This window comes from Bos taurus, chromosome X, assembly GCF_002263795.3.
Source record: "Bos taurus isolate L1 Dominette 01449 registration number 42190680 breed Hereford chromosome X, ARS-UCD2.0, whole genome shotgun sequence".
In the NCBI taxonomy this organism is placed as follows: domain Eukaryota; kingdom Metazoa; phylum Chordata; class Mammalia; order Artiodactyla; family Bovidae; genus Bos; species Bos taurus.
The window spans coordinates 128,235,716-128,246,816 of record NC_037357.1 but is presented as its reverse complement, the minus strand read 5'-3'; the positions used below and the strand labels follow the sequence as shown (position 1 = coordinate 128,246,816).

The window sequence follows — 11,101 nt, the reverse complement described above, 5'->3', positions numbered from 1 at the left end:
GGGAGCCTGGTGGGCTGCCGTCAGTGGGGTCGCACAGAGTCGGACACAACTGAAGCGACTTAGCAGCAGCAGCATACATGTCTGTGCTGTCCAATACAGTAGTCACTAGCCACTTGAGGTTATTAAACATCTAAAATGAGGCTAATGATGCTGAAGAACTGGATTTTTAACTGTATCTAATTTTAACTAATTTACATTTTTCAAAAGCCACATATGGCGAGCGTAGGCTTTCTCAAGCTTGGCACTATTGACATTTGGGGCTTGATCATTCTTTGCTGTGGTGACTGTGTTGTACACTGTACGATGTTTAGCAACAGTCCTAGCCTCTAGCCACTGGCCAGGAGTACCCACCCCCTGGATGTTGCCAAATACCCTCCTCTCTAAGGGGCAAAATCACCCCTGGTTGAGAACCAGTGGGCTGGTAGCCACTGCAATGAACAGCACAGTTCTAGGATATGCCTGATACGTATAGAACATTTTGGTTGAGAAAAAGAACTGCCCACTATCCTGTACTAAGGCAGTAGTGGTCTTGTAATAAGAACAAGGAAGGTTTAAGAAAAAAAAAAAAAAAGTAAATAAAGTCAGACGTAGTCACAGAAATGTCACACTGCTTTAATCTTTTTTCCCCACGAAGTGGAGACAGAGCCAGGATAGCGATAGTGGAAAATTCTGCTCCCCACAAGCCCCCAGGTTAGCATCAGAAAACCTACACTTAAATCTGGCTGCCTAGCCTCACTGTGGGTAACTAAACAAACTGACCTCCCCAAGTCTTAGGGTATCGCCTAGGGAAGAGGGGAGGAAGAGTGGGACTAAATTAGACAAAGCATAAAGGGTTCCCAGCTCAGTGCTGGGTAAGATATTCAACACCATGGATATCTTAGCCACCCTCTTCCAGGCAGGGGAGATAATTTTTCATACCCTCCAAACCAACAGCGCAAAAGAACCTAGTACGAAGCTACAATAAACGTCTCACTGCAAACAACAAAAACTTAGCTGAACTCTATAAACCTGACTTAACTTGAAAATCCCAGTGGTCTCAACACTCAATAACATTTGTCTGTTGTCTGTGTCGCCATTCGCTTGACACATTTAAATGTGGAGGAGAAACCGTTTCAGCTCCTCAGGGAGGTTGAGCTCAGTGATCTTATGATGCTGCTTGATCCCAAAGCACTTCCGAATTCTAAGGCGGCATAACTGCATCAAAGAAGAGGGCCCTGGAGAAAGATGATAAGACAAGTCACACATGGGTTTCATTGATCCAAGACTTTTCCTTTCCTTCACTGAAAGCATAAAAGATTTAACACTATTATCAAGAAGTAATATGGTACTGCTTAAGACCATGTTCTGGGTTTAATAAGAGGTATTTTAAGGCCATGGTCTCTCTTTTCTGCTATCTAACTGAAATCAGGCTGTTAGGTTTTGATTTAAAAAAGAAATTTAAAGCTCGGTCTCACCAATGGAGGCTTATGGAAGCTAATTTTGGAATTACAAAGCTATGAAATCCCCAACAATGAAAAGAAAACCCATGTTTAATGGTTTTCTTGTCTTTACTTTTACAAAACATAAGTCCATATTTCTGAATGCAAATACTCTAATTTTATAACTTAGCAATTTTAAGATATTCAAATATAAGGAGCTATCTGTGAAATCTAAGTGTGATCTGAACTCATGTTTGTTTTTATATTCTGCATTTAGAGCATCCCAGTGCTTCAGCTTATAGTGGAAAATGAACTAGTACAAACTTTGCACAGACCCAGCCAAGAGTTTACATCTTAAGACAGCAATTCTCAACAGGGCAGGGGGTGGGAGGGCTGTATTTTGCTCCCTAGGGACCCTTGGTACTGTCTGGAGACGCTTTTGCTTGTCACAACTTGGGGGGTGGGCTATTAGCATCTAGAGGGTGGGCGACAGGGATGCTGCTAAACATGTCCACTGGGCAGGACAGGACTGCCCCAAACTGGCCCAAAATGTAAACAGTGCTGAGCTTGAGAAACCATCATAGGGTAAAAGGGTGGGAATTGTTTCCCAGCCCCGACTCGTGCACTAAATTGTAACAGAAGTTCTCTTTTGATTATTAAAAACATTTTTAAAAGCAAAGCTGTATACCCTAAACAGGGGCTTCCCTGGTGGCACGATGGTAAAGAATCTGCCTGCAATGCAGGAGACGTGGGTTCGATCCCTGGGTAGGGAAGATCCCCCGGAGAAGGGAATGGCAACCCACTCTAGTATTCTTGCTTTGGAGAATTCCATAGACAGAAGAGCCTGGTGGGCTACAGTCTATGGGGTTGCAAAGAGTCATACATGACTAAGCAACTAACACTTTCACTTTCAGGGCTTTCCTGGTGGCTCAGATGGTAAAGAATCCACCTGCATTGCAGGAGACCTGGGTTTGATCCCTGGGTTGGGAAGATCCCCTGGAGGAGGACATGGCAACCCACTCCAGTATTCTTGCGTGGAGAATCCCATGGACAGAGGAGCCTGACTGGCTACAGTCCATGAGGTTGCACAGAGTGGGACACGACTTCGCCACTAAGCATGTATGCATACCCTCAAGAATCCCATAAAGCAGTAGCCCTCACGCCAGACTTTGTGGAGCTGGGGGATGTTGGGCCCCACCCCTGAGATGTTGCTTCAACGACCATCATCAGGTGGGCTGAGCATCTGGGTTTTGTACAGGCATGCGGCCCAGGTCATTGTATTGTGTGGCCAGGATTGAGAATTTAATTCAAAGGGTACAGTGGCCTGTGAATTTGATACCAAGCAGGACCCTGTGGGGCTCCTGGGCTTTTACAAAAGCCTTTCTGTGTCCCCATTTCTTGATTACAGGAAATAGGCTTCATTAGGCTTCTAAGATCTTCCCTGAGTTCCAAGGAACAGGTTCAAACAGATGCTAGTTAGGGAAGGAGGGGATCCTGAGACAAGGAAGAACAATAGTGCAGCCTGGGCAGGGTCCTGGTCCCCGCTCCAGGGATACACAGAACATACATTTGAGCTGTTTTACAGACACAGAAACCCCCACCAGGTGGGAGAAGTTAAGTGAGTGCTGTCCACAAGCACTAGACCCCAGACCTGTTGGAACCAGAAGGCTGATGATGCTGACTTCCACTTACCTCACCACCAACCAATCAAAAGAATGTCCTCTTTGAACCATTCCTGTAAAACTCCTCACTACTCCCTCTAGGTGGGAACACAGTTTTGAGGGCAGTAGCCCACTGTGGCCCCCTTTGCCTGGCAAAGCAATAAAACTATTCTTTCCTACTTGAGCCAAACTCTGTCTCCAAGATTCAACTCAGTGCGTCAGGCAGGGTACAAAGGCTGGATTAGACTCGGCTGGTAAAGAACCTGCCAGCAATGTGGAAGACCTGGGTTCCATCCCTGAGTTGGGAAGATCCCCTGGAGAAGGAAAAGGCTACCCACTCCAGTATTCTGGCCTGGAGAATTCCATGGACTGTATAGTCCATGGGGTCACAAAGAGTCGGACACGACTGAGTGACTTTCACTTCCTAGAGCATCACTGCAAGCTACAGGATAAAGTGGGTTGCATACTTCTCAGGTGATGGAAAACAGGGAGAGGTGGAACTAGACACATACACAAGGAAAGAAAGAAAGGAAATATTTTCAATGAGGCCCTCATCACACATTCAGAAGGTCCCTGTTGGAATTTAGGGCACCTTCCAAATTATGTTCAGTGTACTCAAGGCATATATTAAGGAAGGATTTCCCGGTGTACTCAAAGCACTTATTAACAAACTGCAAAAGGCATAGTGTGGGGAAACTGAACTTAACCTCATCTCACTAAAGCACGTTGAAGGACGTGACTAATCACATGTGCTAGACACAATGTCAGGGACAAGTACAGGAGGTACTGATAAACGAGTACAGAGAACAAGACATCAGAGTAAGCCTGATAGAGACTTAGGCAAAGCAGGCCATTGGAGGAAACTCAGTGGAACTACCGATGGAAACTGAATGTCTGCTATTTACAAGTGGGATACTGTATAACTAGAGCCTTCATTCCATATGAATAGAGCTGAAAGCTCACTAGTGCTTGGCAGCCACTTGCTGGCACCTGCAAATATTCAGGGGGCGTTGCTTTACTCCATAATGGAATCAGCTAATTCTATATTTACTGATGGGCATATTACTTTAGGGCTCCAGTTCTTTTTCTTCCTGCATCAACACTCATGATGCTTTAAGACCAAAGTGTATTCAAAGTGGCTACTGTGGTGCTGGGGTGAGAGAGTCTCATTAGTTGTCGTCGTGTGTCAGGAATAAACACTGCTTCAGCTGCTTTGGCGAGGGAGGGGGTGGTCATATTATTGAACTTCTTTCAAATGCGTGTGTGTCTACATGTATGATTTAATGACTTTAGGGGGGCCTGAGGTACTTATGCCTTTGTGGATCTCTTTCTCAATTGAAAAAAAAAGATATTTTACACCTGTGTCCGTATAAAGATGAATATGATCCAGGTTGAGTTATAGTCATTTTTTCCCTTCTGATTTTAAAAGAAATTAAAACATTTCTGTGGACCCCTAAAAAAACAGTGGGCCCCACGCATTGTGCCATCTGTGCCTGCTGTAGAAATCTGCCCTGTCTAGATATAATTTTTTAAAACCAAGAAATCGTTAAAACGTGGGCACAACTGCCTGGGGGTTACCCCACTGCTTCATATAAAGGGTTTTCTATTGGTTTGTTCCTTGTTTGTGGGGGGTGTGGGCAAGGCAGGCTATGAGCCCCAAGTGCCCTGGGGTGATGGGTGTAGGAGGAAGGGTTCAGGGGCCACTTCACAATTCTGCCCAGAACCCTAATTCTGAGCATGTGGGGAGAAAATAACCAGATGATATGACATAAGAATCCTCCTGGTTGGGAAGCCTGCTTCAAACTTCTACAACCTCTAAGACTCAATGAGGTCTATACTCTAGTCAGATAAATAGGTCCTCAGCTGGCTGCTCTCCACCTCCCAGGACAATTAAGACTCTAACACAACATTTTTAGCAACTATACCCCAATAAAAATTAAATTGAAAAATAAAGTAAAAACTAAATAATACAATTTATATCCACACACACAAAAAAGAATGCAATCTGAGGGGTCTCTGCTCCTCACTCCCAGCCTACCCCCAACCCAGGGAAGTGCCTCCACCTCCTTGCACACTGCTCAACCCCAGTGTTTAGTTGTTTGGGTCAGAAGTGTTGGTTTTTATTTATGAAGGTGTATGGGCTCAGTGTTGATTTAGTTATAACAGTAAATGTCTTCAGATTGCCATGGATCATGAAAGCGATACTGTGTAATGCTCAATGAGTTGCATTCCTACCCACTATCCCAGAAACCTAATGCCCAGTAATTCGCATTAGGACATACTGGGGCTTGTATAACCTCAAAGAGGCTTCTGCCACATCACTCTAAAGCATGGCTTACAAATACCATATGACATCACTTATACGTGGAATCTAAAATAAGACACAAATAAACTCAACTACAAAAGAGAAACAGACTCACAGACACAGAGGACAGACTTGTGTTTGTCAAGGGGAAGGAGGTTGGGAGAGGGCTGGATTGGGAGTTCAGGGTTAGCAGATGCTAACTTATATATAGGATGGATAAACAACAAGGTCCTACTGAACAGCATAGGGAACTACATTCAGTATCCTGTGGTAAATCATCAGGGAAAAGAATATGAAAAGGAACAAATATATGTATGTATAACTGAGTCACTTTGCTGTACAGCAGAAATAAACAACACTGTAAACCAAACATATTTCAATAAAATAAAATTTTAAAAATTAAACATGTCTTAATTTTTAACATTTAAAAACAATATCTTAATTCTTTGCGAGCTGGAATACCCCTGAATATTAGATCATCCAAACCAGCCTCTCTCCAACATGCCAAACAGCAGGATGGTTGTTTATTATGCAGCCAGTACTGTACCTTGCATGCTAAATTATCTCAGCTCCCCACATTTGGGGAACAGAGGGCGTGATCTGTTTAATAGGATGCAAAGTCAGAACTTGGTTAAGCACCTGGCTCCTGCTAGAGCCCATGGGAGTCTCTACAAATTAAGGCTTAGATTTAGGCAAAGGAGAAGCACCTTCTCTCTGCAAGAGCTGGATCAGGGGGCTCTCTGGAGGCACCACTTCCAAGGGTCGTTTGCCTTCAGCGTTCCTGGCCTGGGTGTCTGCTCCAAAGTCCAGGAGCAGACTGACCAGCTCCCCGCTAGATGCCCTGGCCACTGCGTGAAGAGGGGAGTCCAGCCCCCGGCCCTGGTTCACATTCACTCCTAAACAGTGAGGAGAACAAGAGTCAGTCCAGGAGCAGAGTGCAAGCACCCCCTTCTCAAAGCGCTGTGCCTCCACAGTGGGCACGGGAGTTCTCCAAGTCATCAGATGACTTGATTCCATTTAACAATATGGGGAAAAGGCCATTTGACAATATGACTAAAGCTATGACATGGGCCATATGGCAGATGAGGTTGAAAAACCTCACCTTTGAGCATCATACATAGCTGTGACAGATTTAGGAAGAATGCTGGCAGTGTGAAAGCTGCACATTTATTATTACTAGAGCCCAAACATTAGCCGGCACAGACCGGAAGTGACACTAGATGGCAAAATCTCATCTATGGCAATTTGCCATACTCACAAGCCCAGAAACTGTGATGAAGTTTAAACTGGAGACTTGAGACCATGTGAACTGGTCTGTGAAGAGCAACCAATTATTGATGACATTGCCTAGACTAGGGTGGCCAATCCTAAGATCACAGGGCAGGTGGCAAAGTCATCCTCTTCGGGGGTCAAGTGGATTCCTAGGACCATCCCCACCCGACTCTATCCCTACACTCTCAACAGAGCCTTAGCCCAGCCTAGACACTGGCTCTCACTGGGACGTGTGGGGACATACAGCTTTGCCTGAGCCGCTGTCTCTCTAGAAAAATGGGAATCTACGTCCAGTCAACAAATGCTAACTGAATTGTTCTTGTATTGTTCTTAGCTTTTGGAGGGATGCCAAACTGACCCTTTCCTGACTAGGAGCTTAAAATCCATCTAAGATGAGAGGAGAGAGAGAAAACCAACCTCCTCCTGGTTCATGGTAATGGCTGCCAATGAGTAGAAGGCAATAAGAACAATATACCTTCAGCAGAGGGAAAGATTACCTGATTTTTAAAGATAACCAAGACTCAAATAACTTAAAATGTGAAAAAGGGGTATTCCAAGTGTTGAAGGGGTTGGACAACAGCAGGAAGGTGAAAAAGAATGGTGGGACTTGGGCCTTTTCAAAAATACATCTACAATGGACTAAAACTGAGGCAAGTTTATTTCCAATTCAAAGAGAACTGCTGAAGGTGGCCTAAAATTCAAAGGCCAGCCCTAACCCAGCATCTGTGGGAGTTATGCTGGGACTAGTAATATCAATGGCCAGAGGGAGGGAGGCAGGGGAAAGGGAGGAGAAACTAATAATCACTGAGGACCTTCCTGGGAGGAGGGACATCATGGTCAGCGTGATTAAGAATCAAGTAAGAGAACTCAAGTTGAAACAGTTTCAAGTAATTCCCCAGGGAACACAGTCAAGATGAACTCTGATCTTGTCCAACTCCACTGCCCACACTTTTTCCTCTGCTACAACAGTAAGAGCTTTCAAATACCTTGAATGCACTTTTCATTTCCTCTCCTTGTTCTGCTGTGCTTTTGGTTTTACCTGACTCCAGAAGTTTCTTGGCACAGGCCACCTGCAGGTTTTCACAAGCCATATATAACGGTGTTCCCAGGTGGTGGATGTTTTGGTCAATGTCGCCCCCGTGAGCCACAAGAGACTCGATGCACTGCATGTGGCCTGCAGCCCAGAGTGGGAGAAAACAGTTACAGCACGAATTCTCACAGCTAGGGAAACACCACCTTGCCCGTATTCTGTGTGTTGAAAATTTCAAATGACTTAACTAGGGACCAAAAGCTATGTTCTTTACTTAGAATAGCAAATGATCTTCAACACCGTCAATAGTTAACAGGGTGTCCCATAAGATGCCATCTGGAGCTCTGGGTGGAACTCCACGTGAGTTTATTAGCCACAGTGGGCAACCAGCAACCATCCACCTTCTTTAATTGTTTGTGGCTTTGTAATCTGAGTTCAGAAATCGAAGTGAGAGTTGGGAAGAGGTATGGAAGAGGGACAAGGTGGACCTGAAGAAGACAGCGCAGAGAGTGGGCCATGGAACAGGGAAGGAAACTTACAACCTCACCAAAAGCAGGCCCTGGGGGAAACTGCCCACCATCCCATAAGAGTGGTGGGCACTGGAGAGGCTTAGGAGATGGTGCCAAATCCAACACGAGTGGGGCCCTGTGTGGCCAATTAGGTGGGGTGAAAGCAGAATCATTCTTCCTTGGTCTAGTGTCATACTGAAACACTGCCCCTTTGCATTTATCTTGTTATGCCATTGTAGTTCTGTGTGGAACCCAGGATCCCACATGGAGAACAAGTGCTTTGTATACCTCCTTTTCCCTCTTCAATCGCAAGATGTCCCTTGAAGGAATGGGTGGAAAACTTCAATTCTCAACAGATTTACCTCTCTTAGCAGCTTCGTGGATGGGGGACGCCAGGTCATTCTCCGGGTGGGGACTGGCTCCATATTGCAGAAGCAAATTCACACACTCGTGGCTGCCGCTGACACAAGCATTAAACAAGGGAGTGTGCCAGTCTACAGTGACACTGTTCACCTGTAAGGAAAAACTCCAGGATGAAGGCAGGCAATGAAGTACCCTGGATTCTAACGTAAGCTCCACCATTTTCAAGCTGTTTTTTTATTTTCATTTATCAGAGCCTTAAATTCCACAGCTACAAGATGGAGACAAAAAAGAACAAATGCCACAAAGCTGTTGTGAAAAACCAAATGAAGTATGGGATGTCAGGCCCCAAGAATGTTTCTGAATATTTTGTCTCCTCTATGCCCTCCCCCAGGAACATGAACTTGGACACTAGTTAGGATAAGTTGAACAGGTCACAAACTAATCACCTTATTTTAAATACTCTATCCTAGACCCATCCCACACCAATCCAATTTCCGCACAGCAGTTAGAGTAACCTCTTAAAATTGTGAATATATTATTTTGTCTTAATTTCAGATGCCCCAGGTGCAAACCTGAAGGAGACACTCACTTCCAGGATCACAAAAGTGCAGCACAACCCTGAGAGGGAGCAGCTCTCTCACGTTTGCACCCTCAGGCTCCTCTTTTGCCTCTGCTTAGTCCTGGCTCTGTTTCCAAGTTCGGGGTAAGTTTTCTTAACCAAAATATAAACCTGAGGATATACTTATCATGGCTCTCGGCTGCCCTCAGGACAAAGTCCATTTTCCTGGCATAGACAGCAAGCTTGTTCTGTTCTGACCCCTGTCCCCTGCTCTACCCTGCTGCTATAAGGAATGATTTGAAATCACACAAAATGCCCAACCCACACATTTTCCCCAACCCGCCAATGAGCTGAGTGACTCCAACGGGTCCTATAGATTTCAACTGTGATGTCACTTCCTGCAGGAAGCATCTTTTCACTCCCTCTCTCCGTCAGAAATAAACAGGTTAGGAACATTTGTACATGTTCCCAACAATCCTCTTACTATTAATACTTATTATATTTTGTAGCATGTGGTAGCAAAAAATGACCACAGACTCTGTGCCCAGGATGCACATTCCTTTATAATGTGGCTCTGCGACTCCTCCCATCACAAGACAGAGATTATTTTTCCACGCCTGGAATCTGGGCTTGCCCACATGAATCACTTTTTGGTCAATGGGACAGTTAACAAGTGTGATGCAAGCAAGGAGCTCACCCTTTTCACTGCTCTCGGAATCCCTGCGACCATGTGAACAGGCCCAGGCCGCCTGCTAAAGGATGAGAGACCACAGGGAGATTTTATTTCTCCCCAGACCTCCCAGCGGCCGCAGCCACGGTCACCATGAAGCAGTCTGCTGCAGCCCACCTATTGGCTAACCCCAAATGCCTCTGTGAGCCCAGCTGAGGCTAGCCAAAGCAGGCCATACCAGAAGAGCTGTCCAGACTACACAAGGAACTGTGAATCAAGAAATGGCTACTGTCTGAAGTCATTAAGTCAGGTGGTTTGTTACACAGCAGAAACTGATGGATAAAAACAGTGTATTCTAATTGCCTGCTGTGGCTGAGATATTATGCATTCACCAAACTCATTCCCTCTCTCCTGGGCACACAGCCATACACTTTCCCACCTTCCTGGCAGTTAGACATGGCCTGAACTCTGGCCAATGGGATGTGAGCAAAAGTGACATATGTCACTGCCAAGACTGGCCTTTTAAAAGTCTCCATTCACAATCCTCCATGTCTTTTCCTCTTCCAGCCATCTGGAACAGAGCACACATGGGAGCCACTTGTTGGAGGCAGAGGAGCAACAGGATGAAAGGAGCCTGTGTCCTTGAGTCACCCTTGGAACACAGCCACCCAAACGGCAACACCCACATAGGACTCTGAGTTGAACAAGAAATAAACTTTCATTCTATGAGGGCTACTGCGAGTTCAGGGTTTATCTGTTGAAACATTTAGTGTCACATTCAGCCATTTACCTGTTTATCTGGTTGTCTCCTCCTTTAGTTTAGAAGTTCCTGAAAATCTTTATTTAGAGTTAGACACATAATAAATGCTCAGTACAGACTGGTTGAGAAAAGATGAGCAATCTATATAGAATCTTCTGATCAGATTTTCCCATCACTTTTGAGCAAGAGGGGACTTAGTTAATGGAAGAAGTACTGGTCCCTAGTTTCAAATTCAACGACTGTGTAACTTCCTTCTCTGTAATCTCATTATGTCACCCTGATTCCTGTTCTCCAAATAACCACATGCCTTACCCCCTCTCAATCCTCCCAATTCCACAAAATATGCTACAGAATTTTTTTGCTATTTCCCCCATTATTTTTCATATATATACTCTAAAGCTCACAGGCTAAGTAGCTTGTCCAAATTTCCAACGTTAGTAAATGGTAGAGATGGTCTGGGATCATTATTCAGGTCTTATGGAGCCAAATGTTGTATGTTTTCTACAATATGTCACTGCCTTCCCGCCATAGGAATGAAGGCAGAAATGTAACAG

General features: G+C 44.9%; 1 protein-coding gene across 2 annotated transcripts in view; it reads right to left on the bottom strand.

The window, feature by feature from the left end:
- Window positions 1-597: 597 nt before the first annotated feature.
- Window positions 598-11,101, bottom strand: part of ASB9 (ankyrin repeat and SOCS box containing 9) — a 28,598-nt gene continuing 18,094 nt past the window's right edge. Inside the window, exons 5-8 of one of the 2 annotated variants that reach the window (NM_001191166.1) lie at window positions 8,558-8,708; window positions 7,696-7,830; window positions 6,092-6,280; window positions 606-1,214 (exon numbers count right to left, since the gene is read on the bottom strand). In NM_001191166.1, the coding sequence (NP_001178095.1) occupies window positions 1,090-1,214; window positions 6,092-6,280; window positions 7,696-7,830; window positions 8,558-8,708 (600 nt within the window). In that variant the 3' untranslated portion in view covers window positions 606-1,089. Of the gene's footprint in view, window positions 1,215-6,091; window positions 6,281-7,695; window positions 7,831-8,557; window positions 8,709-11,101 lie in introns of both variants that reach the window. The other variant, XM_005228459.4, reaches the window with a different exon arrangement.